This window comes from Anarhichas minor, unplaced genomic scaffold (assembly GCF_050575085.1).
Source record: "Anarhichas minor isolate MPS153535 unplaced genomic scaffold, ASM5057508v1 ptg000025l, whole genome shotgun sequence".
Lineage (NCBI taxonomy): Eukaryota > Metazoa > Chordata > Actinopteri > Perciformes > Anarhichadidae > Anarhichas > Anarhichas minor.
The window spans coordinates 12,375,988-12,403,888 of NW_027466471.1; the positions used below are offsets into that span (position 1 = coordinate 12,375,988).

The 27,901-nt window shown below is 44.7% G+C and overlaps 1 protein-coding gene across 7 annotated transcripts in view; it reads right to left on the minus strand.

The window, feature by feature from the left end:
- Window positions 1-5,635: 5,635 nt before the first annotated feature.
- setbp1 (SET binding protein 1) overlaps window positions 5,636-27,901 on the minus strand; it is a 54,389-nt gene continuing 32,123 nt past the window's right edge. For 5 of the 7 annotated variants that reach the window (XM_076098833.1, XM_076098835.1, XM_076098837.1 and 2 more), the window contains 5 exons: window positions 17,792-18,201; window positions 15,470-17,398; window positions 15,141-15,348; window positions 13,967-15,032; window positions 5,636-10,503 (listed from right to left, as the gene is read on the minus strand). In XM_076098833.1, coding sequence (XP_075954948.1) covers window positions 9,998-10,503; window positions 13,967-15,032; window positions 15,141-15,348; window positions 15,470-17,398; window positions 17,792-18,201 — 4,119 coding nt within the window. In that variant the 3' untranslated portion in view covers window positions 5,636-9,997. Of the gene's footprint in view, window positions 10,504-10,624; window positions 11,353-13,966; window positions 15,033-15,140; window positions 15,349-15,469; window positions 17,399-17,791; window positions 18,202-27,901 lie in introns of those variants that run through there. The other 2 variants (XR_012956079.1, XM_076098839.1) reach the window with 2 other exon arrangements.

Genomic DNA, 27,901 nt, shown 5'->3' on the forward strand with positions numbered 1-27,901 from the left:
TATATTCACAGTCAGCTCTCCTCCACATATGTTTGAAGCCCTTTGAAATATGACATTGTACTGTATTAGGATGGTATGTAAATACTGAATAATGATTAGTTTACTGTAATGCAGAACATCCAACAAAGGTGCTTAATAGACTGTTGGACAATTACTTTATGTCATACATACCTGCCCTTACTGAGAAAAGATGATATCAATATGCAAATCTGAAAACTCTGCTGTGGGGGAATGAGTCTTTCATCATTCGAGCCATGCAGAATCTTCCAGACTGGCCAAAGTGTGTGTGTGTGTGTGTGTGTGTGTGTGTGTGTGTGTGTGTGTGTGTGTGTGTGTATGAGAGAGAGAGAGAGAGGGAGAGAGAGAGAGAGAAAGATAGAGTGAGAGAGACTGATTATTGTCTTACATGAAATAAAAATTGCTGGCATTAAAGCAAAACCCACCGATTTATTACAAATTCTTTGCAGAAAATGGTAAATCACAGATGCAATCAAGTTAATATCAATTCACAACGTCCTGCACAAAGAAAATAAATGTATATATTTTAAAAGGCATAGCTTTTAGGATTGCAATATGTTTCGATGTGTCCACCACTTTGTTCCAAAATGAATAATCTCTAAAATCTTCGTGGTGAGGAAGAATACCAATAACTTCAATGATCCCCTGACCTTCCTTTAGCGCCACCATGAGGTTCACATTTGTAGTTTTGAGTAAAATGGATTGACAGGTATTAGACTGAATGACATGACATTTGGTTCACACGTTCATGTCCCCCCTTCAGGACAAGTTTTATCTTCATTTAAAAAACACTTTGGTTTATGACTAAATACATGTAAAACTAATGATGGTCCCATCAGGCTCAGCTGCATTTTGTGTTTAGTGCTAATTAGCAAATGTTAGCATGCTAAATTATCACATTATACCTACTTAACATCAAGATGTTAATGTTGCTCTAGTTGCTCAATAGGATCATGTATAGATGAAATTAGCCACACAAAAAAAGCACGCTTTATAATAACGCTGCAGATATTCAAAAACAACTGCATTTGTTGGGAAAAATACCATTGAAGCATTTGAGCAAATTAGTTTTGAAGGAGTGCACTTCACCACAGAGCTTGAAATGCCCGGCACGGCTGAAACATATGGGATGAATTATTTGCACAGCGCTGAGGAAGAAAGAGAGACGGAGAGAGACAGAGACGAGAATATTTCCACGAAATGTTTAACTCAATAATTGAACGTTGCTTTTTATTTTGCTGTTTTCGGCCTTTTGAAGCGGCACTGTTCCACGCTATCACTGAGCTGATGGAAGTGGAATGAAGTGCGGAGGAACAGTGCCAACTGCAGCAGAAATGCCTGTGGTTCTGCCTTACAGCCCAATATTAACAACACAGCAGACAAACAGTGCAGATGAAAACTAACCGAGGAGTTGAAATCATTTTTAACACGGAGACACGCTCCCTATGCATCGCATAATCTCATCCACTAAGGGGTGTGTGTGTTCGCTACGGGGGTCCATTAATAAAATATGACTGTATCATATAATAGACTCATCTGCCAAATTACAGGAGACATAGAGACAGCTTATTAGGAGGATTGAGGGGGAGGTGTGTGTGTGCGTATGTGTGTGTGTGAGAAAGAGAGAGAGAGAGAGAAAGAGAGAGAGAGAGAGCGAGAGAGCAAGAGTGTGTGTGCGAGATGGAGCCTGAATAGAGAGATTAAGTGGCTTACTCTCATCAAAAAGGCACATTACCTAAGTGTTGGCATCATTAATAAGACTAAGGCAGAGCCAACCTGCTAACAAAAGCTCTAACTGTGACCAAGGAGACATGAGAGAGGTGGACAATTACTCCCTTCTGCTGTAGAGAGGAAATTCTCCCTTTCTTTCCCTTTCCTCTCTCATCCCACCAGCACACAAATATAAGCATATACATGCATGTATTTACGTATATGCAGATAGGTACATTTTCACACATACTTATGCACATCCACACACACCTCACACGCTCACACACAAAGCAGGGCACCGCTCTAAATCCAAATCAAACTGCCATGAGTCACACTGTCACCGTGGCAACAGTGGCCAGCTCCATGCAGAACACATTCTGTCATATCACTGGTGTTTTTTTGGGTTTTTTTTTTATTCTATGCACCACACACAGATGTAACCGACTTTCAGCTACAGTAATTTCTGCACCGATCCCTTCAGCTTATAGATGAATAAAGCACTGGAGTGTGTAGGTTTCACTGCTTGAGGTCATAGTTCAGATTGTTTGTCATTCAAATCCATAAAAGACATTTCACCTTTCTCCATCTCAAACTGGAAAACTGCATCCGTGTAGCCTGCCTGTCATTTTCACTGACTTGACTGCTGTTAGCGATGATGCTCTCAGTTCTGTGGATGTGACATGAGGGTTTTGAGGGCTTTGAGCCGCATTGATACATTTCACCACCAGATGGTGTCTCCCATCACTGTGCAGTGGAGAAAGAGAGAGGAGGGAGCTGAGTGTTGCCTGCTCTATCCATCTTCATAAACACAAGCAATAGTCATCCTCTGAAAACGGCAACAGAGATAGATTGGGCGGTTACATGGCAGGCTTCCTGGTTAGTTGTCCTGCACTGCAGGACTATCTCTTGTGAATGTATGGCTTTGTCTGTTGTCAGTGGCCTGGGTGTCACTGGCACTCACTCATACATCCTGACTCAAATTTGAATTGTTAAGACTTGGAGATAATCATAAACAGTTAGCGACAAAATTGGTTAAAATGATGCAGTATAAGCAATGTCACTTTTTAAAAAGAAATATATATATATATATACAGTATATATATATTATTAGACAGTGATAGCGGAAAGAGACAGGGAATTTGGAGAAAAGGAGTAAGGGAATGACATGTAGTAAATGGCCTGGTCATGGAAACTTGCTCTGGGCATTTGGCCTAACCACTCGGGTATCAGGTCGCCAGCACCAGTGTCACTTTTGAGAGTCTTCTTTTTGTACTCTGCATATGTCCTGCACTTAGGAATCAAGCAGTCACAGTGAGGAAAGAAGTAAATTATGTTTTTAAATAAAAGGTGACGTTGGGATGACGTTCTGCGCTCATAGGACTAGTTTGATGGTCTTTACACTGAAAAGCAATAACAACAGAAAAAGAATACTTTCCATAAATGGCACATAAGCGCTGCATTGACACTTTTGTAGACTTTCTGAGTCTTCATAGTGTTTGTGTACTCCACATCTCGAGGTGCACACAAAGGGCTCACTATAATGTAACAAGAAATACCAGTATGTGTATTTGATGGAGATTAATTGCCAAAAGTCAACACGGACAACTATGACAGTTAACAGCAACTTCAGATTGCTGTTGGTATGAAAAGAATTGTAGTACTTTGTCAGCAAAACTGGTCAGAAACCAGCAACAAAGCGGGCTCTGATGTATTTCCACAAACTTGTCCTTTTGTCTTCCATAATGTACTTCCAGGACATATGCTGAGGTGAAATGCTGATTTATGCAGGTTTGATGAAGTGGGCAGAATTTGGGAGGAAGATTCAACAATTTGAGAGTATAATCACCAAAGGCCCACCCACTTCATCTATGATACACTTCAAAGCTTCCACCAAAGGAGCATCATACTCGTGGCTGGCAGCGATGCTCGGCATGCAGCTGGCTGTCGTTAAATGTCTGTAGTTTTTACAATGTGTCCAGCACTCCTGCCTCCTGTTGGCTCTTGTTTGACCACCTTTTCACCTCTACAAACAAATGAGCAGTACAGTCTGACAACACCAGTAAAGATTTACAGACACAGTACACTGTATTCTCAGCCCATAAGAAATAATGTGACAAGAACACAGTGACAGTGTCAGGAAAATGATTATGATGACGTGTTTGTGTTGTCTTGTCAGCACATTTTGGGGAGGCTAGTTTTGTTTTTCTCACACAGGCATGAGGGTGTATGTATGTGCATCTTTGTCATGTGTTCAGGTGCAACTTCTAACAGGATATATGATACACATATAGGAGGCGCAAAGAATTTAACTAATCAACTTTTTCTGTCAGATTGGACGGACCATGCATATTTTTAGTTGCACACACTGTCACTTGCCCTCAACCCTAAATCCTTCATTCCAAAGGAGGCTGGTCCACAAAGATTTGGAAGGAAGATTCTCCCAAATCTTTGGAATATTTTCCTAAAAAAGCAGGTTGTTTAAGTTTGGGAACAGTAAACCTACAGGCACCTCAATTTATAAGCCCTGTTGTCCTCCTACACAGCACAAACCTCCGCCACCACACTTCCATTACAGTCCGTATCTCTAGATAACATCTCATAGCACTGATCCAGTTCTGCAAATATTTCTTACTTATATTGTGGACTTTTAATTATACTGAAGTATTTCTGCCTTGCACAGATGTCACAGAATATAAGATTTGTTAGATGCTATAATATTGTTAGGCTATATAAAGCTGAACAGTTTGAAAAGCTGTTGCACAAACGTGGAGCAACAAGAAGGCAAAGCAATAGCTGGGACGGTTTAATTTCAGTTCAGGATGGGGGCTCAATCAACCTATTGACCAGGTGCAATATATTATACCTTTATATAAATGCAGTGTGATTTTTTTTTAAATATGCATGTGCTCTTTATATTTCATGTCATTTTTTAATATTCCCCTGTGTATAACGGATCCAGGAAACTACAGAAACGTAATTTACAACTAAACCTGGTTTAAATCAACGTTTTGCGCATCAAATTGATGATCCCGTTTCTCCCCTTGTAAGTGTACCTCCGGCTGAACAGTGCACCCTTCATGCGGCATGTGTTTCATTGTGATCACAGGTGATACATCTCATCCTCTCTCTTGTGCTCAATGTGAAGTGGGGCCATGTGGGGCTCATCTACAGGCATCATTAGAGAGTGATTTGGGTGCAGCCCTGACTTCCATCAGACGGGGGGATTTTTTTCAGCATAGCACCGGTAGTGCCAACGGTTCTATCAGCACCACTAGATGCACTGAGACACATTTGGGCAGCTCACCCTGCAACCATGGTAACAGAAGAATTTTACTAGTTGGCAGCAGCCAATGGTGGGGCACTTCCCACTCAGCTCCATCCAATAACAGAGCAGCCTGCAGCCCAGCCCACATAGAACAGACACTGATGGGCTAGTGCAAGCAGGATTTAGAGATGTAGGCTTGGCTAATGAACAAGTACAAGAGTTAAGAGCGTGTAGGTATGTGTGTGTGTGTGTGTGTGTGTGTGTGTGTGTGTGTGTGTGTGTGTGTGTGTGTGTGTGTGACTGAGTGAGGCTGTAGCATAATCGAATGAGAGGATTCCCTCTCTTTTAACCGCAACAAGCTAACACATTGCAGGTTAGTACTCATTGACTGGGACCATCAGACAGTCAGCACCAACAATGCAGCAAACCCTTCTGTCATCTCGCTCCCACACACATTGACATGCATGCTGCACACACACACACACACACACACGCACACACACACACAAACACCCATAGCCACAAAGTCTCAACTGGCTCTTACCAGCCTTATCTTGGCATGTGACAAAGCAGTTTTAAGGAGATCAGAATATCAAATTCAAACCAATCTTTACCAGAAAGAAGAAAATATGTGCCACCATCAGCTGTCAATAAAGTCATTTATTATTTCACACAATGGATAACATGAACAACTTCAACTGTAGTTCTTCTTAATAAGTGCTCAACACTGCCAGCCAATAGAAGGGTAGCAAAATAATGAGCTTTTCTTTCTGAGGAAAGAGAAATAAAAACAAAACAAAATATGAACCTACAAGATCATGAAAGATAAACATGACCAAAAGCATGCCAGCGGACATGGATATACACATATATTGCATGTATATATGTGCTTAAGACATATATCTGTATGCCAGCAAATGCAAATACAAAATATATGTGTACATTTACACATACATACTGTGAAGGATATATGCATATACATGCGCATCTAGTATTTACTCTATATGTCAAATATTTGCAGTTTTTAATATTCATACAATGTACAAAATTGCTTCATGAATTAAAAAATCCATTACAAAAAGAAACATATCAAACAATGTACAAGTCTTGCTCCAAATTCAATTAAAATTCAACTTTCGGCTTGTCTAAAATATTTATGCATACAATCAAGTTGAGCATGCAAATAAAGGAAACCCACTCTAGAAAAAGGTTCAAATACACTATGTATACAAACTAAAATATGCCCACACTGTTAGAAGAGCTCACATTGTGCTCTAAAGAAGTACATTTATTGGTTTTCTCAATGCTTCATCTGCACTTTCAGCTTTGAACAACACTGTAGCTTAGAACTGTAACGTATGCTGTGAGGATGACTACATGTACATTTATGAGGCTCTGTCTCACGTGACCCCCTCACTCCATGTGTAGGACACTCATCACAGCATGCTACAAAGGGAATGGGGGGGGGGGGGGGGGTGATCAAAATTTTGGCTCCAGTATATCCCATTCTAGTTGTTGTAGTGAACTGGTGAGTGTGGACTTCGGTAAATACACCCCAACCACTGATTTAAGGTCAAACGCTGCTGCGCTGCCCTTGATGCTAGGACCAAAGACATCGTAAAGGATCCTTACATCAGTGCTTAGGGGCCTCCTGTAGCCACTGGTCCAGACCAGACTGGTTCTGGCTGCTAAGTAGCAAACAACAGTGACCTTGAACCCTATTCACAGCCACATCCCCTCTGCAGTCTCTGTGACGAGTGAAAGCTCTGGATTAGGACAATACTTGTCAGTGTTAGAAGGCACCGGAGCATCGGCTGGTAGAAGAGACAGACAGGACAGACAACACCTGGGGTCTTTAACTCTTACATCAGAAACCACTGACTGACCACAGTATGGAGTAAGCTGCCAAGCGTGTAGTCTCTACACCTCACGGACCACACATCTAGACCTCATCTTCACCACAACAGACTGCAGACCCACCGAAAGTCATCAAGCAAAGCAAGGTTCAGGACGAGTGTATTTTTGGCTATTTCCTCTGACAACTCTCCCCACACGCAACCTTCTTGCTTACTCTTCATGCTACTGCACTGCCCCAACTGGCTGCAGGCAAAATAGCTGCATTTCAGCGGGGATTCCTATTTTTGGTCGAGTACACTACAGTGAGGCTTTTATCCTCTTGAAGGTGTGATAAGGCAAACTATTTTAGCATTCTGTGTAATTTAACGGACCGGAACGATGACTGTCGATGTACAGCAGAATTTGTCAAATAGGAAAATCAATTAGGGAAGTAATTTCTGTATGTTTCCTTGGGTCTTGAGCAGTCTTAATACAGAGAGAGAGAGAGAGAGAGAGAGAGAGAGAGAGAGAGAGAGAGAGAGAGTGTCTACTATGGTTTTAGGAGACAGTCCCAGCATAGCCGAGCCCAACCGGTATCCATGCAGGATGGACATACTAACACTATTTACAACAAACACTTCCAATACTGTAGTTTTACATCTGGTTAAGGCTGTACTGCATAGAGCTGCAGTCACTATAGTTTTCATGAAATGATAGTCACTTTCTGCACAACTTATTACAAATTATTACTGGTATTATTCACAACTCTTGTTATATGAATTCATTTTATTCAGTAAATAAGACCACTTGTTTCTCTTTGTCGAAGGGTGGACCCAGAACAGAAATTCATTTTCAGGTCATTGCCAGATGTGGCCTGATGCATAGCAAACAATGTAGGAGAACGGGGTTTCCATGACAACCTCCTCTGTTCCTCCTTTGCCAAGTACATAACCAGTCATCTCGCTCAAATAACAGGTTACATACTGGGCAGAGCAAACGATCTTCAATTATATCTGGGACATTCAGTACAATCAATACCTCTGGATAGAAACACGTCTGATACAGTGGACCTTTCTGTTTCCATCACTGCTGCAAAGCAGAATGTAGGCCAGTACATGGCGTGTATTCAACACAGTAATATCATATTATATTGATCTGTCCTGCCCTTCTAGCTCTGTTATGATGATGTGGGTCAAAAAGACTAGGAGGAAGCTGGTGACAGAGGATGCTGACTACGGAAGCTTTGAATGGACACAGGCAGTGTCAGGGTTCTGATGACTAAGACACGTCATGTACACAATCATGAATATTTAGGGTCAATTTCGGGGGCACTCTTTGCCACTTGATATTTCTCAGGTCAAATGTAACTGGTGAGAGAAAGAAACATAAGGCACAAGTTGAACCGCTGCAGCTGAGAATCCCACCCAACCCAAAGAAAACGGAATCTCCTGAAACAAAACTTTAACAAAGTTGCTAAAGAAACACTGATCCATTGCTTATATTTTGAAATACTTATTTGAGAAAATACCAACCACTACCCAAAGCCACAGATACTGTAGATAGAGTTTAACAAAGGCTTGACATATTGACACAAAGATTCAAGATGGCTACATTCTAGAGTGCACACAGGGATGCGTTACATTGGTGCCAACATGGTGGAGAGTTTGTCAAACTCTGATTTAGATTCTTTTAAATAATACATCCTCACACTGAATACTGAGACTTTGGTTTCTAAATCTAAATACTGGATTTACTTTGAAAAAAATATTTCCAAGGATATGGATTGAAAATCATGTTCAATCAAATCAGGTAGAAAGACTGGGATTAGCTTTTCGAAAACACTGACTGTGAGCCCTCTTCAGCTGAACTGTCCAATCACACTTCAGACTCGGGCTTCGGTTTGACGCTTTTGGCTGCGCAGCCTGCATATACAAATTGATTAAAATAATGCGTGCTCTCTGGAATGGATATCCACACCATTGAAGGCCAAAACATAAGGCTGGAACAAGCATGTAAGTGCTGCATTTGATTGATGCAAGTGTATGGTTTTTCATAGTGCAATAAACCAATTTTAAGGTTTACCAAAAACACACCTGATATTTTTCCTGTATGCAATGCCCCCTGGATATAAACACATAAATGAGTGTATGAATGAATATATGTGGTTCTTTCTGTCTGAAAACAAACTTGTCTTGAGTCGCACCCATGTCTGCTTTTGGTTATAAAACAATACACAACTTTCATTGTCTATGGTACAACAATTCTATTTGATATACTGTATGTCATGTATACATGTCTATGAGCTGGTTTCTCATTGTACAAGGCAGGCAACAGTGGACTTTGTTTCTATGTACAGTCTGGGACAGTCTCATCCACCATATTGCCTATATGTCACTGTTCAGGACAGGCCTGAGCAGGGAGGGAGAATTAAATGAGACAGGTTGAGGGAGCACAAGCAATGGGAAAATGAAAATTAGGATTTTGGGAGTAGATGAGAGGATAAAGGCAGATAAACTTGAGCGGCAGGGACCAGGGAGAGCTAAAGAATTGGGGAGAGTGACGGGCGTGGAGAGTGCCAGCAAGTATCAGTTACTCCTCAGAGAGAGTAAGAAAACAAGGAAGGTACAGATAAGGGTGTGAGCAATACACAGGGGTAAGTAAAGGGGTAAGGTGGCTTAATTACTGCTGTTTTATCCCACGTCTTTGACAAGCGTCCACAGAAAGGCAAAAATAAGCAGAGCTGCACAGTTTAATATTAACCATTCCCCCTCCCCTTTGCTGGTAAATATATGGCTAAAGCCACATTCAGATACAGTATCATAAAGTACCATACACATCACTGTATCAGATACATAAAGAATCACATAATATCCTACACTATCATAAGTACCACACACTTTTATAGCATCAGATTCAGTATCAAACAGTACCATATAGTGCCATTGCAAATGAAGGTCCAATGAATGCTTGAAAGGCTCATGTCTGGTTGGGTTTAGCAAGCAGAGGGATGGTACCGTAAGCGTTCCCTCCTCCTGTGACCCTCTGTAGTCCTCACAAATCAGACAGGAGAAAGTCAAAGTGCACCAAGGAGTCCCAGAATGAAGGGCACTGCATCTGACTCCAACGACTGCTCTCTGTTTGGTTACAGAGTTGCTCTCTCCTGCAGGTCTACTGACTGGAAGGAGCCCATAACTCGTCCCTGCTGTGGCCCCTGCCTCTGCGTTTCCCCCCTTTGGCCAGTGGAGGCACAGATCGCGCTTGATGCACCACAGTCTCAATTGTCGCTGAGATGGAATCGTGATTTGAGAACTCCAGTGGCTCGGGGGTCAAGCTTGACCTGAGGCTCTGCCTACCTGGCAGGTCATCACACCTCTCCAGGACAGGCATCCCCTGAGTTCTCCCATCCCCTCTCCTACCGGCCAGCATGTCCAAACCCCGACCATCAGCCCGATTATCCACACTCCTATTAGTCGGCTCGGATTCTTCTATGGGTTGTTTTCGGGGCCGCCCAGGCCGTCTTTTGACGACATTGTTTCCTGTTTTGGCTTGTCGCTGCAGGCGCTTGGCACGGAGGATCTTCTGCACATGCTCAAAGTTCAAAGAATGCATCCTCCTCACGTCCTTCTGGATCTGTTCCACCTCGCGCCGCTTATACCTCCGTTTACTGGGAACATCTGGGAGAGGAGAGAGTGAGTATGAGTGAGGTGAGACATCACAAGGTAAATAAATAGACTAAAGTCTGTAAAGAAAAAAGGTGTTTTTATGCTAGCATGTCAGTAAAAATGGGCAGCCTTGGAAAGGCCAGGAAAGACATCAAGCCAATTTAGCTCATGGTGAGAATGTCTCTTTTTGCTTCAAGAGCTTCCTGCTAATTTTGACATATTCATGTAAGCCTTTCAAAGCCCAGCTGAGCCAGGAGAGCAGATCCTATCCTGTAATTGTCTACTACAGAGCAGAGAGGAGAGGGGAGAGGAGGAGATCCAATTCTGCTAGCAGGAAACCCACAGAAATGTCTCCTTCAACCATTTAATATGTCGCTACACAATAACAACCCTGCGCATCTGGAGCACAGGCTGCCAAAAAGCCAAACACATATCGACACATTTAATGCACGTCCTCACACAGACACAAATACAAACACACACATGCACGCACATGCCCATCATGCACAAATAATGAATTCAGCAGTTCAGAATGGCTGAGCAGAAGAAACTGGAGCCATATTGTTTCCTTCACACTGGTGAACTGGGCAGTGTGCCCTTTACCCGCTGTTCTATCCTGTCTCCTTCCCCGTTTCCCCATCACTCTCATTCTTTTTTTCCACTTTACTCTTCATAGGCAGCAACATGCTACTCTCTAATTTTCAATTAAACAAGTAACACTGCACCATTTCATTTCCTTCTCTATTTCAGAAACCGCTTCCTGGTCTTGGTCCGTCGCTGTCATTCTTTTTGTTTCCCATCTCTGTCCCGTTTCGTAGCTCCCCCCTCCTCTCTGCCTGGGCACTGTTCCCGGGGCTCAGACTGAGCCACAGCCAAAATGGAGGAAAAGCACAATCAGCCACCAGTCCCTAAGCAGTGTGCATAAAACATCCCTGGTCTTTTTTTTTTTCTTGAGCTTTTACTGCTATTTCTCCATTCCCTAACCATCTCCTCTCCTCTTTCTCTGCAGAATCCTGCTGATTCAATGTAGCAGGTTTCTGCAGTGCTCAGACACATGGTGACTGCGATAAACTAGAAAAGCCCTGAATTTATACAACAAACATGGCCGAGTTGGGTTGCAAGGTGTATAAATGGTGATGCATAACACATTAAGAATATACCTATTTGTTTCACCAAACATGACATCTTGGGTTAGAATATTTTACAACAAGCAGATACAGATTTGTGATACTGTCACACAATGTTTTTTACATTTAAAGAAACCAAATCAGAATGTTGAAGCAAAAATGTAAAGTTTTAAGAGTTTATAGCTCCATGGCAAGGTGTTTGCTAATTAACTAAGTGAAAGGGAAAATACAGAGAGGCCTGACCGCCCTCCATTTAAAACTCAGCGGAACATCTCACTCTATTGTTGCTCAAGAATTCAGGGCAGACAGTGAAATTAGTCTTATGCAGAAAGCACTAAGTAGCAGTAGTTTATGAGCTGTGCACACGCTCAGCTCTCTCTCTCACACACACACACACACACACGCACACACACTACAAGTAGCAGAAATTTATGAGCTGCATACACGGAACATAAAACCAGTGACCTTCAGCAGTGCGAGGGGCCGTATAGCACTGAGGACCTGTTTCTCTGTGGAATAGGAAGTCACTACTACACAGAGATAGATGCTCACAGACCAGGTTCCAGACAGGATAAAGTCATCCTTGATGTATATCATTTAGTGAGAGTGTTTCTCTGCATGAAAGTGCATGCATGTGTTTGAACAGGTCCTGTGACACAAAGACAATTATTCTCACTAATTCAGCAGAAGATGACCTGCTTTTATGCAAATATGCATCTGAGAGATTGCTGTCAGCTGCAGTGAGACTTGCTGATTGCTGTAGAAGCACGCACACAAGCACAGACACACACATGCATACAAAATCAAATCACTACAAAGTAGTTTTAGTGAAGAATGATTTACAGACTCACAGTTGCATGCTAAGACAATAATATTAATGTTGCATTAGTATCAGCATGTGGATGGGCATCTATCTAACTGTGTGTATATGTGTGAATATGTGTGCATGTATACATGTATGCACGCACGCCTGTGTTTTAATTGGGCTAAAGCTGTGAAGTGAGGCAGTAAGTCATGCTAGAGGAGGGCCAGTTAGAACGGGGAAAAGAGAGGGTAATGGGGGAACGGGGGGGAGGGGAGCCAAGGGAAAAAGCAGAAAGAGAAAGGGAAGAAGGAAAGAGAGCTAGAAGGGGGAGGGGGAGGAAGAGGAACAAGGGGAAGTCTGAGTGTGGGGATTGCGGGAGAGAGGCAAAGGAGGAAAGCAGGAGCAAGAACTGCAGAAGCAGCAATAGGGGGAGAAGGGAAGGACATGGAAGGTAGAAGAGGAATAACAGCACACGGGATGGGGGGGTAGTGTGTATATGAGTCATCCGTCCTAGATCCCCTGGGGTGGGGGGTGTATTCTGACTGAGCCCCTGGCTTCTCCTCCCCACCACTGGACTAGGCCCCAGTCATTAAACCCCTGGCTGCCAGCCAGCTCTTTTAACACAGGCAAGGGCCTTTTACGGCGTGTCTGTAGAAAATAAATCACACTGTGTGAATAATATATCTCTGGCAAAGGCATTGGCAGGAGAGTCGGAAGGGAGGGAGGGAGGGAGGGAGGGAGGGGAGGAAGGAGAGATTGGTGAATTATAGTCGTCTCCATCCATGCATTACGTTCTCTCTATCCCCAGCCAGATGTGCTCAAAGACAGCAGAATACAGAATGTACCAAAAATACACATTAGTCTGGAAGTGAGAATTTGGGGCTACCCTGCCTCTTTGTCTGCTTTAAGTCCTGCTAGTGCTGAACATAGCGTATTTATAAATAGGAATCACCTTGACGAGTATGCTGCCATCTACATTTCAAATAGGGAAAACCCTGTTAACTCTGACTAAATATGTGATTAAGTCTCAACGCCAGCAAATAACAAGCCCTTTATCACTAGGGAACAGAATAATATGGTGGGCAGCAATTACTTTCGCAAACGTGCTCCTGATTTGGCCATATTATAAGTTCTGCAACGTTGGCAGGTTAACATTATATCTACCTGGCTTGTAACGGCAAGATGCAGATGTAAAGCGCGAGTGCAGCATCTTGTGCTTAACGGTATGCTCATCCGGTGTTCCCTCACTGCAGGGAGCACTGGATGTGCACGTAGCAACCCATGTCAAAGCTATTTCAACATGATGTTAAACTCCTAGGCTAACTGTGTGGTCACATAATGACTTCTCAGTGGTTATCTCCTGTGTACGGTAGAAGTCAATAGTAGTTTTGTTTCACTAATGAAACAAAACTACTGAAACTACTAATGAAACAAAAGTAAGTAAGTTTTGCTTCATAATCATGGCGAAGGGGCAGCGCACTCCTTTGTAAATACACAGTGTAGTTAAAAATGAACAGGTAAATATAATGTAAGTGGTTCTTACCACTGTGGGAGGGACCAGAGCAGTTGTTCATCCGTCCTGGCTCCTGCCTGGCAGTTTGGAATGGCATTAAGCCCTGATCTCCAAACACAGCGAGCCTCGTCTTCCGGCTCCGCCCTCCACACTCGTCCTCCCGTGAACCCAAAAAAAGGTCAGAAGCTGACTCTGACCGCTGGGTTTGGCTACTGTAGCTGCTCATGAAGCTGTTTATTGGCTGTCGAGTCTGACGGGAGTGGAACTGGCTGTCAGCGAGAGAGTGTGTGGACAGCTGCTCCGACTCAAACATCCCTAAGCTGGATCCCAGGCTTGAGCCTCTACCGCTGCCCCTCTGCTTCTCCAGATGCTTTGAAGGGCCCTGACTGACCAAGTCCCTCCTGTCACTCAGCATGCTAAGGCGTGCACTGGTCTTAGCTCCGCTGAAGAGCCCACCCAACTCCTGCCGATCTCGCAGTGAAAGAAGGGGTTCATCTTTGTGCTTATGTTTGTGCTTGTGCTTCCTCTTATGGAGGCGAACCCCAGCAATACCACCTGCACTGCCACTGCCCAGGGATCCCAGGCCCTCTCCTCTTACAGAGGGCCCCTGGAGTGGGCCACTGGCGCTGCGAAGCTTGGCCCCTGGTTGGAGTTGTGAGTGTCCACTGGAGTGGAAAGCCTTAGGAGGGGGGACAGCAGGCCTCATGAAGGGAGAAGGGGGTGCAGGTCCTAGCGAGTGGTGGGGCAGGTAAAATGGGGGAGCAGGGGGAAAGTAGCCCAGACTCAGAGGAGGTGCGTAAGGCATCGCATACGGTGCTGCATAGTAATTTCCCCCTGCCAGCGGATAACCATATCCTTGAACGAAAGGCAGCTTCGATGTGATTTGCTCGCTGGCTTTGGCTGGACGGCCGCGTCTCCTCTTAGCCTTCAGATCGGCGCTCCTGCGGAGGTACGAGCTGGAGTCACAGGAGTAGGAGTCGTAGGTAACAGGATAGTAATGATGGAAGTTGAGGCGGAAAATGGAGGGATATGGCTGCTGGGGGAAGCAGGTGTATCGTCTGTGAGACACTCGGAGCTGCTGGAGCTTTACCACAACCTACAGGGAGGTAGAAAAAAGGAAATATTTAGAAAAATACATCATATACGTGCACATTACAGTGCTTGGTCAAAGATTACACACAGAATTTATTATTGTGTTTCTTACCTCCTCCAGTTCAGAGAGAAAGTGAAGATGATCCCGACTCTGTAGGCACTTCCTCTTCCGTCGATGATGTTTTTGCTTCTTTTCCTGTTGTGACAGGAAGTTGTCACCAGCAGTTACTTGCCGTTCACAGCGTGCTCTGCTCCCTCTGTTGGATGCTTCCAGGGCTGCTGCCTCCGCAGCCTCAAACCCACACAGATCAAATGAGTACCTGTATGAACACAACATGAAATATTAAAACACATTAAAACCACCACATTTATGGATATATGTCAGTCTGAAATACAAATCAACAAAAGAATATAAATGAAAGTTCAAGATTGTAAAATTACCTGCGTCGAGAGGCGGAGCCCTTCTCAGTTTGATCTGAGGTGCTGTTGTTGTCTGTCCCAATCCCACTGTCACTTGGAATAGTCTCCTCACTGTGGGACTCGCTGATGGGGGACAGGGTCACCTCCTTCACTGATGCCCCCTCTGACAGGTGGGAAGGTGAATTAGCCAGAAGGCGTGGAGGAGAAAGTTTCCATCCGCCAGAGAGGAAGCTCCTGCCTGGTGGTTTGGAGGGCAGGGCTGAGATGGGCTGTAAACTGGGCATAGTGGCATCAGAGTGGCCGGTTCTTAAGGATGGAGCACTGGAGCTGGGAGACAGGGTGGCCGAAGGCACTACAGGGCTCTCATAGAGACTGGATATAGAGACAGACAGGGGGGGCTTGTCCCGGGTGGTTTTGGGAGGATTGGAGCCTTGGGTTTCTGCTCTGGGTTTCCGCCCTCTCTTCTTACCAATGTAGATGGTTCCTCTCTTGCTGACATTTATCTGTTTTCCCAGCCGAGCCTCAATAGTGGACGCCATGGCACTCATAGCTGAGGTAACAGGGGCAGAAGATGATTTCAGAGCCAGAGTGCCGTTCTGACTGGAACCTGAAAGGATCTCATTCAGGATGCTTTGCATTTTCCCAAGCTTCATCTTATTGACTGGTCTGTAAGGGCCCCTACCACGCTTTAGTTTCAGACTATTAGAATTGGCGCTGGTGGCCGTGGAGGCCATTTGCACTAATGTGTTTAGTGTGTGTGTCTTCCTCCTACGGTTTAGCCCTGCAAAGGTTTCCTGTGCCAGTGGGCTTGGAGGTGAGGTGGAGGTGCCCTCATGGATGGTCTCCACTGTTAGGAGTGGCTGTTTCTTGGGTCGTCCTCGTTTCCTCTTAATAGGTGCGTGGACGGTCAGGCTGTCAGTGTTGGTGTAGAGGGGGCTAGAGGGGGTGATGGGGAAGGCTGAAGGTGGGTCAGCTAAGGTCGAGGGGCTTCCCCGGTTGTCTCTCTGGGGTGATGTGAGGCTGGCATGGCTTTTAGCTTTCAGGTAGGACCATCTGTCCTTGGCCTTGGTTGTTCTGGAACTGGCTGTGGAGCTGGTGCTGTGGCTGGGGCTGGGACTCAAGGCCGCCCTGGGTTTGGGGCTGAGACTGGCGCTAATGTTAGCTCTCGGGCTCGGACTGATGCTGCCCCTGGGGCTGGGGTTTGGGCTAGGGAGTCTAGGGTTCGTGTTAAGATTGGCTTTGTTGATGTGATTATAAGCCATCTCTCTGTGTTTAAGGGTGTCTGTGCTGATCTTAGGACGACCCACAGGGTTCTTTTTCACTCTATTTGCACTCAAAGCTGACTCTGGGCCAGACCCGCTTATAACTATCTCTCCTCTTTCTGCCCTGTCTACCCTCTCTCCCTTTTCTCTTTTATCGCCTTTATCTGTTCTCTCTGCTTTTTCTATCCGCTCTCTACTGACATCGGCGAGACTTGTGAGTCGAGAGTCGTTTTTGTGAGTCTCCATCTTATGTGCTACTTTGGGTTCTGGGGCCCCAGGCTGGTGCTTCTCTGTAGTGTCAGAGTCCTGTCGTTGCTGTAATCGCTCCTCTGCAGAAAATGACTCGTCAAAAGAAGGCCTCCTCCGCCTCTTTCTTCCTTTCCCTTCCTCTGTCAGCATGGGCATCCCTCTGTCTTCTTCATCTCCTCTCCTCCCAACGATCGCTCGCTCTCTTTCCTCTCTTTTCCTTTCCTCTCTATCTTCATGGACCCGCTCAGCTGTCTCCTCTTGCCTGTACTTCTGCCTCTCCTCTGAATTAGTTGGGCTCTCCGATCCTTTCTCTGGCTGTCTTCCCCAAGGTGTATCAGCACTGTGGGGATTACAGAGCGTCCTCTGGGAGTCCTTCCTGCCGTACTTCCTCTTGATGTTTCCAAAGAGCTGCTCACTGACCTCTTGCAACCCCCTCCCCCTGGAGAGATATATACAGAGAAAGAATGGTGAATGGTGAGTGGAATGGAGGGAGAGATAATACATGTTTTCTAATTTACAAAGACTATGTACCACATTTTTTTTACTTTTATTGTGTTATACAATAATATATCCTGCAATTCAATTATTACCTAACTTGAATCCCAATTGTGTCTGTTTCACCAAATGAAATTAAGTTTTCACTTCCCCCTTTAAATTTCCATTATAATAGCAAATGAGACAAATAAAAAAAGAATCACTGTCCTGAAAGTATATAATATTGCTACACAAAATATGACAATACAGCATTGTATCGACTCTCTCCCATCCCCGGTGCAGTGTACAGTATTTATGTTTGGATCATGATAACGCCTCACAAGAGAACGATTCATACCTGCTGAGAGAGGTCAGGTTGAGAATACTGGCATCTGTAACCACTGGCAACTGCAGGTCTGGAGTCAGGGATCTCTGAGGTGAGGGGCTTCGTGTAGCTGTTCGTGAGAAAGGTTGGGTTGGATCAAGCGAAGAGCTCCTATTGGCTCTTGCCAGTTCTCTGAATGGCTCAGAATCTGCAGGATTGGCCGGGGATGCAGAAGGTGCTGAAGACGCGATCCAGTCTGGATTGATTTGGTGTTGATGTCCATGAGCGTGTAGGAATTGCTGTGTGAGGGTGTGATGTGTTTGCTGTGTGTGTGCAGGAGGGAGGGAGCCGCGAAGCTGGTGTTTGGGCAGAGTGTGATCTCCCAGTAGTTGCAGCAGGCCTCCCTCTTTCTGCTCAGGCATTCTGAACTGGCGCTCGTATGTCTGGGGACGACAGAAAAGAGAAACAAAGACTGGTTACTACATACAAACTGCAATCACAAGACAGCTTTTTATAGCTGCAGGGATAGACAAATGACATCACAATGATGGGGTCATAAAACAATTAATACTCTATTTCATGTCTTCATAACATCAGCCTATCCCCACATAGATAATACACACAGTGTGTCGCACAGAATCCAGTTCTGCATCCAGTTTCTTTTTGTCAGCACCTTCCAAATCAGTGATTTGTTGTGGTCAGATATGACACTCACGGCAGGACTGAAGCTTTTAATACATCTTGTGTGCATGAGCAAACAGTGTGCAACTAAACAAAAGGCTTGTTTACAGAGCAATTCAATTCCTGTGTCAAGGATGTAGCATGCTGTGAGAGCTGGGGTGATGGAATTGCGGGTGTTTGACTGCACACGGTATTAAACACAGTAGCCTAGCTCAGCCGTGTCCGTGACTGCCCTAGACCCACAATGATATAACATCATAACATAACTCTCCTGCACTGTTCACAACTGTAACTTACAATCATCATCATATTGACCAACCCCTAAACTGCTTATACAATTTATGTCCTGAAACTATTGAACAATTTATGTACATTTTTCCAGCGATGGGCCTCAAATCTGAAGTCAACCTTCGCTCAGTCACCGGTTTACATTTGTCCATGTAAAACTGAAGATGTAAAAGCTTAATATACTGTATTAGACAATATAACCCAGCTTAATGTATCACTGCTGCATAATAGCACTGCTGGAAGATGAGAAATAGAGCAGCGGATGGCCTTTGTGGTTTAGCCTGTTATTAACAGACTCAGTATGACGCAACAAGACACTGTTCTGCTGCGCTGCAGGGAGATGTAACCTAACCACAGGCCTACCTCTCAGCATACACACACAGGCGTGCATGCGCACACACACAGACACTCACACATGCATACAGTAGATGTACACGTTTCAAAGGCTTTATGAAATCCTGGCCTCACACATAGTTGCACAAAATGCTAATGTAACAGAGTCAGGCATCCAATTTTAGTCTCGATGGATCGGCACCGTGCCAGATGATTAGCTCTCTCTCTTTGCAGATTTACACACACTTATACACACACACAGTAATGGAACATAAAATGTACGCAGTTCACATCGCAGTGCACATATTTGCAAGAACAAGCAATTAATCTCTTCTATCTTTGATCCTGCCAATGTCCTGTTCTGCCTTCATTTCATTAGCCACTTTCGAGTCCTTTCTCTATCACTATCCATTCCTCTCTCTCTCGTTCTGCTGCCCCATCAGTATTAAGGCAGTTAGACAAATGTTGTACTTCCACACTGGCTGCAGAAGCTGTTTGTCGGCCAGATGCAAGCTGCAAAAACTCACAAGCGCAAAATAACACACGTGAATGCCCAGCACATGGATGAAAACACACACTGCACACAGACAAGCAAACACTGAGCGGCGTAAATGATTAACCATGGCAGAAACTACATGTGCTCTCATTTATCTCCTGAACACTGACTGCTGTGGTACCCTTTCAGTTCTGAGATGTATGTTTGAGTGTATACGTGTGAATGTGTGTGTGTGTGTGTGTGTGTGTGTGTGTGTGTGTGTGCACAGTGACACTGGAGAGGAGACGCTGTGAGTCCACTGAAAGATAAGATGACCGACACCTGATACACACATGCTTTCTCATTTAACCTGTCCTAGAATACCTGCTGTTTCAGGTTCAAGGAGGCCACAGAAAAAGAGACGGACAGGGAGATTGAGGTGGTTAGAGTGAGACAGACATACACACACACACACACACACACACACACACACATATATATAAAAAAACCTACCACAAAACCAACAGAGAGAGATAATAAAAAGAGGAGGCATGGACACCTTTCCTACAAGAGATAGAAGTGCACAAACAGAAATAGGGAGCCCCCCCCGCTGGTTATGGTTGGGTTATTGGCACCAGTTCAGCTTTTTGTTCTTAGTTTCCGCCCCTCAACAACCCTCTCCTCCCCTCTCCCCCTCTCTGCTCCTCTCCTCCTCTCACACTCCAAGAGGCATTTCAAGGAAAAATAAACTCTTATATTCATACAAGCTGATATAAATAGTGGTCATATGGACTGAGGTACTCCCGTGGTTGTTGTAGTAATCATGGTGTGAAAAAAACTCCTTATTCTCGTTGTCTTCCCTAGACAGGGTCAACCTAACTCACTGATACATCTTGACAGGTTGTCATATGATAATTACTCAATATTGTGATGTGTGCTGTGCACTTTTCTCTATTGCATGTTTTGAAATACCCTTTTATCACTGTATTGAAGTTGTTGTCCTTATCATTTGTTTTAAAACTCTCTACACAGCTTCACCAATGCCACAGAAAAAAACATTGTGCTGAACAAATTGATTCAGATTTTTCTCTGTTGTGCATACAGTACATTACTCTGCTCCTGTCATGTCATGTGCTGAGTAAATAGTCGACTGTGCTACTGGTGGCCTGCAGCAGGGGGCAGCGGTCAGGAGAATCAGCACTAGCCATGGACTCTGACCCTGGAGCGGCCCACAAGCACAATAGCTGTGAGGCTTCAACCTTTTCCACACTGTCCTTCTTCTCCCCTCTGATCAAATGTAGATAAGGAGAAAGGCCAGCAGAAAACAGACCCAAGGCATGTTTAGTCCTGAACCCATTTGATGCACTCTCCCTCACTCGAGGCTCTCAGGGCTGTATTCAGGGGTTAAGGGTCGTACTCCACAGCTAGTTCAACAACCATTTCTAGGATGTCTTCCTCTGGGTCAGCACTGTAACAACATGGACCGGTGCCAGTCACACACAGGCTCTCCAACACCCGAATGCAGGCAGATATGGAGCTGCACATTCCTTTCCACTGGTGATGTAACCGTCAGATAAGGTCAGGGATAATATGTGACTAAGTGCTGCAGCTACCCAACTGAAAGGCACTTTGCAAATGAGTCAGCATATATTTACTGACAAATTCATGTGTCTGAATGTAACGTTTGCACTTAGCAGGCTGCTGTAAAAGGAGATCTGGATGTAAAAAGTTGAACTCCAATTTGATGTGAGGGGAGGTATGTGACGGCCTCTCCTGTCCTTTCCTCTCCTGCAGCCTCTCGTTTTCCACTGTTGAATAAACTGAAACTCTGAGTGGAACTTCTCCCTCACACACACACACACACACACACACACACACACACACACACACACACACACACACACACACACACACACACACGCACACACACACACACAGAGCACCCTGGCTGCACCATTATACTGAGAAAGAACACCCTAAACAGGCACACCCAAATCTCACAACCCAGCACACATATACACCAACAAACATATACACAAACTCCATGCACGCACACACAGACACACACAAACACCCTGCCCTTCAAATAGTTTTTCGCAGCCTTTTATTTGGCTGCCCGCCCGGTGGTTAGAGTGTTTCATTTTTCCCTGTGTATGGAACTGGGCAGCTGTCCAGAGAGACACACAAAGAGAAAGAGAGAGAGAGAGAGAGAGAGAGAGAGAGAGAGAGAGACAGAGAGAGACAGAGAGGGATAAATGGGAAGGGAGGGGGTTACTGAAAGAATGAGAGCGGCAGAGAGGGAGGGAAGAAGAGGACCAGCAGAAAAACAAGAAGAGAGGTGCCTAGACCCGTTAACAACTAGTTCCCTCCGAAACATTATGATTGATATGATCCTCTCTCTCTCTCTCTCTTTCTCTCTCCCTCTGCTTGTCACCAACACTCACACACACACACTCCCCTTGGCTTTGACACCATGCTGTCTCCCTCTGCCCCTGTGGCCTTGTGCACTGCCCCCCCCCCCCCCCCCCCTTATCACATCCCTCCTTTTCTTCTTCTTTTCTCTTTTCTGGAGCTGACCATTCTCCCCTGTGGGAACTACCCCCTACCCCCCTTCTCTCCAGCTCCATTCAGAGCGCTGCTTCGCTGTGATCTGTGTTTGTGACAGCTCTGGACACACACACACACACACACACACACACACACACACTCACACACACACACACACACACACACTGACACACACAGCTCCTCTGCAAACAAACACCATGAATACTAACACGGCTTTGTGTCCACAGCACTTAAAACGGGGTAGAAGGCGAGGGAGAGGGGGGGGGGGGGTGTATGAGGGGGATGCAGAGAAAAGGAGGGAAAAGCGATGGAGGAGAAAAGAGGCACTGTGTTGATCTTGTGGCCACTCTCACAGACCTCCCCCTCCCTCCCTGCCACCCCCCCCTCATCCATGTTTCTCGTTCTCTCGTTCTTCCCACCAGTTCTCCCGGGAATAAAGACTTCCATTCATGCGCCCGAGGAGACCCACAGCAGGGGAGAGAAAAGGGGGAGGAGAAGGGGGAGAAAAGATGAGGGGGTGTCAAGGTGGGACAGTTTGTGGATCACTGGGATCAGGGCCCACTGCCTAAAATTGTGTGAATGTGTGTGTCTGTATGTCTATTTTCACTCAGCATGCTTCACTCTATCTCAGATCTGGTGGCATCTGTGCCAGACAAAGCATCTTCTGGGAAAGTTGGGTGGGAAAGTTTGGAAATTGGGCTCCGTTCAAAACTTCCACTCTTGGACTAATGCTGCAATTCTACAACTATGTGTTCAGCCTAGAGATACAGTTAAAGAAAACTGGCTTGATTATTCAAGCCAAAATCAAACTTTTTCTGCAGCACTTTCTTTTCTACATGCTGTTATGTTCCCTCCCTGCAGGTTATGATCAAGTATTCGATCTACAGCACATTTGTCCTTTAAATAACTGTAAGGCAGACACCACATTTAATGCACAGCAGTAGGTCCCAAGCAAAATGTTCCCTCCTACGTCCACAGCGGTAATCCTTCAGATTGGAGTGTTCCTAAAGATAGCAGCGAAACACCCAAGAGTCTCCTTGTCACACTCTCTTCAGACACGCTCAGACGTAGATGACTCAATCTGAACAAAAGCCTGTGATTGGCTGAACCGAAGCATGTTATTACGGTGCAATTGGAGGTTTTCACCGGCTCAGTAATGACAGAAACATTTACATGCTACACAAAGTATACATCTAATCCCCGCTATTAGCATTAATGGTGTGTGTGAGGGCATATGTGTGTCCTGCTTGTGAATAGCGCTAAGAACCACATTAAAAGAGTTTTTTCATAGCGATTATTACAGCAATTATGTACCAATTGTTCCTTTCATGGATGTGGCCCGAACCTCCAGTGACAGCATGCTCAACACAAAGAAAATATACACAAGCAACGAGACACGTACACACGCATATTATCGCTCTCCACGGGGAAGCATAAGAACAAGTGTAATACAAGTTGGAGGGTTTCATGAATAGACTGAATGCTGTTTAAGGAAATTACCGGTACACAAACCTACATACATGTGCACAGCAGACAGTACAAAACCAAAGGAACGTGTTGTTCACAGTGCTCTGTGCACCATATGACCCAATCGTACCACTTCTGTACAACAGGAAACAATTAACAGCCAATGAGCTGCTCTAAATCCTAAGGGATGGCTTCCTGTGTGGAATGATGGGTAATTCAAGACAGAAGCTGTGCTGAGATTAAACACTTCCTCTCTGGCAAACCGTGGTCTGCAACAGCGAAGCCTCACTCACTGACTAGTTAATCAAAAATAATGCACTCTAACGCATCGTTGTCTAGTTACTGAGGTGATTCGCATTCATTAATTACCAAATCACCTGTACGTTTCTGTACATATTTGGGATTTAAAAACTCAAGAACTGGTGTCTCCATTGTCATATGATGCTCTATTACACTAAAAGATTTGTATGTGAAAAAATACTTTTTATATTTTACAATTTGATGCAGGAAACACAAAGACATTGTGCTGCTGAAAGTAATTGATTAATAAATCGCCAGAAAGTGAATTAGCTTTTGTTTTTGTCTTTTATAGTTTTTTTAAAACAGATAGTGTGTCAACAATACCGATACTCGTTTCAGTCATTTATCCAGCAAAAATGACAAACATGCTATTATGAGCTTTGCAAATGTGAGGATTTATACTTTTTCTCTTGAATATCTTTGGACTGTTGGCTGGAAAGAAAAGCAATTTGAAGATGCTACCTTGGGCTTTAGGAAATTGTCATAATTATTAATTAAGAATTACTGTTTTGAAAAATGACTCTTGATTCTGCACTTCAAGTTTAAAGCTTGCGAAGTAACACTTTCATTGCTTTGTCTGTGAATATCTTAAGTCCTCAGATGATCCCCAGCTTGCAAGAGAGAGCGTTAGAGAGCCACTTTATGACATCCTCAGTGACGGGGAGAATGAGCAAAAGTGAGACACAATAGTCTTAACCAATCAGACTGCTTGCCTCCCCTCAGGGCCCCCTCGTACCAACAATAACGCCTTTGTATTAGGCTGCACTCCACTCTCGCGTTCACATACGCACACAGAGACCAAAGCATAGCATCCTACACTTTCTCAGACAGTCACAACGAGAGGTGGGAGAAGAAGTGCACCACATCCAGAGCTGCATCAGTGCCTACAAAACTATGTTAGAATTAGAGTGTGTGTATTCTAGCTAATAACCTGGCTGTGTGTGTGTGTGTGTGTGTGTGTGTGTGTGTGTGTGTGTGTGTGTGTGTGTGTGTGTGTGTGTGTGCGTGTGTGTGTGTGTGTGTGTTTCCTTCCAGCCCTGGGCACATGATTGCAGCTGCCCCCTCGCTCCCTTGTCTAAACCGGCACCCCTCCTTGTTGTAGGTGAGAGGTCACACGGAGTGGCATTCCTCTCGGTCTGAGAGTGAGCGAGTGAGCGAGCACTACACTGAGGAGCAGTGGGGGCAGAGAGAGAGAGAGAGAGAGAGAGAGAGAGAGAGAGAGAGAGAGAGAGAGAGAGAGAGAGCGAGAGAGCAGGGCGAAAAACGCAACAGAGCAGGGCAGGTAAAAGATGAGGAGCACAGGGCATTCGGGAGTGTGTATGTGTGTGTGTGCGCATGTGAGCATATGTGTGCGTGTGTGTTGAAATGGACCACTAAACAGAAGACCCTTGTGGCTCTTCCCTGCTTCATAAACACAGCTGTTTGTTTAGTCTGAGCCGCCCCAAGGGACCGACACACTGACAGAAGGACAGACAGACACATTTATATCATTTATTCATGTCGCATCCATACTTAAGAGACAACGAACATAAATAAACAGCACAACTACAGACTGATTATTTTACAAAGCCTGGTGCAAAAACATGAAAAACTGGGCCAAATGACACGCAAATGTCTTAAAAGCTCCGGCTTAGCAGCTTTTCAATGATCTGTATGATTAGACGTTTTTAATATAAAATGTTTTATACCAGGTAGTGGGGGTTTTGCTTTGGGACCATGCTGCATGGTGATTCTGCACTTTAAATAAAATTGATTAATTGATTGAATACAGTATGTTTTCAAACCAGCTAATCAAAAATGTTAACATGGTTTAAAAATATTGTTGTGAACATCTGTTATGCCATTTAAGTCGATAAAATGACGATGACAGACTGGAAAAAAGAAAAAGGATTTTTGTAAGAGGAGTATTGGACATCACCTCTCCACTGTCATCTCTCTTGCTTTCAGACACACACACACACACACACACACACACACACACACACACACACACGCACACACACACACACACACACACACGCACACACACACACACACACACCCCTTCTGACAGGCGCGACCCAGACAGCTGATGGGGCCATCAGATTTCACTGACAAACACACTTACACTTCAAGTGAGACACAGTGAAAGTCAATACTCTGCGCCTGCTTCTCCTTTCCTTTGACTCCAATCATTCCCTTTTCTGCCCTCCCTGCACCGAACATCGCCCTCTATCCCTGCTGGACCTCCTCTCAAAACCACAGAATACACTTCTCCTCGTACACACACTCATACACGCAGGCACACACACACGTACACGCTGACTAACCACAGGGGCAGAGGCATGATGGAGCCACACTAACAAAGCGGCCACCAGGAACACATGACGCTGCGACTCCACATCATCCGTGACCACAGAGGACATCAAACATGGCCGCCCTCCAACAAATCCCACAGTTACGTGAGTCACAGTCAACCGCTGTCCAAAAAACAAATTCAGGCCTGCGTAAGTTTTTTACAGAGTCTACACTTACAATGATGTTGCCATAGAGGGTGACGATGTTCTCTTGACGACACAAAGTTAGTTTTGTATAATTCTAAGAATGACTACATATTAATGTAAAAAACACTATCAGCTGTAAAACATCCTGTAAATCTTATTACGATTCTTAAGAGCTAATTATTCGTTGCCAATGTAAAATGCTATAATGTTCATTGGAAGCTGCTCCCTGACTGAGCCAATGGCATTTCTTAAAGTGCAAGTAGCTTCAGATCTTCAATAAATTGTAACTTGAGCTGGACTGGCTATTATATTCTGCCTTCATCTGCCCAAAGAGGAACAGCAACCCACTGGGACTGGGCACAATAGTAAATGAATAGGGCTTGACCTTTGGGACAGATTGAGAAGATGGTATGTGTGTGTCTGATTGAGAAATTAGCTACAGTTCCAACCAAATGGTCAGCACAAACACACACTCATAGACACCAAATCCAGCCCTGAGGGGAAGAAAGCAAAGGCCAGACTCCAGTTGTCTCAACCCTGACCCACTCGCACAAACAAACAATACAGCACACACACACATGGAGACACACACACACAGACACACAAGCTTACACAACTGTGTGGAGTCCAGCTATCGCCTCAACTTCTGAATGTCCGGCAGGGTCAAAGTTCATCTCTTCTTCTGCCAGCCTCCAGGGTTTCTTTGTGTGACTGTGTGTGTCTGGGTGTGTGCATGTATGTGTGCTCACTAGGAGTGACCTTGCAGAGTCGTTCATTGTGGATACACTGCAGCAGCAGCAGCAGCAGCAGCAGCACTACTGCAGAGCTGATTAGGGAGCAATCTTGCATAGTGTAATGTAGAGTGTGTGTGTATATTTGTGTGTGGGTTTGGTGGGAGAAAGACGGATGAACAGATTGTGTTTTGTCTCGACTTACTTCAGGTTTGAGAGATACTCAAGAGCAGATCAGAGGTTAGATGCGAGGAGATGTGTGTGTGTGTGTGTGTGTGTGCAGGTGTCGGTGTGTGTTTCAAGTGTGTACAGGGTGTGTATGGGGGTCAGACACAGATGGACAGCTGGTGTTTCAGTGGTGCTAAATCACTCACCCCTCCCCAACGTGCAAGCACACACACACACACACACACACACAGAAATATACACACGTCCCATCCCCCATCGACTACAGGGAAACGCCCCTTAAAGCATTCCCAGCTCATATTCTCAAAGACTGCACACTGAGGACGCACACACACCAAAATAAAAGCCTTTTTTTCAACGGAATGGGGGAGACCAAAATAACTCCAATATGACAGTTTGGTCAGGCTATATTAGAGGTGATCATTTCATGTTCATACACTTTCATAAATCAGTCAAGGATTGCTTTCTGTGGGTAAGCACAATGCTTCACATACACACAAGCAGGCACACTCACACACACTCACACACACACACACAGACACACACACACACTCCTATTTTATGAGCTCATCAAGTCCCCCAGGTCACCAACCGCCATCTCAGCCAGGGATAAAAAAACTCCCATCAAAAG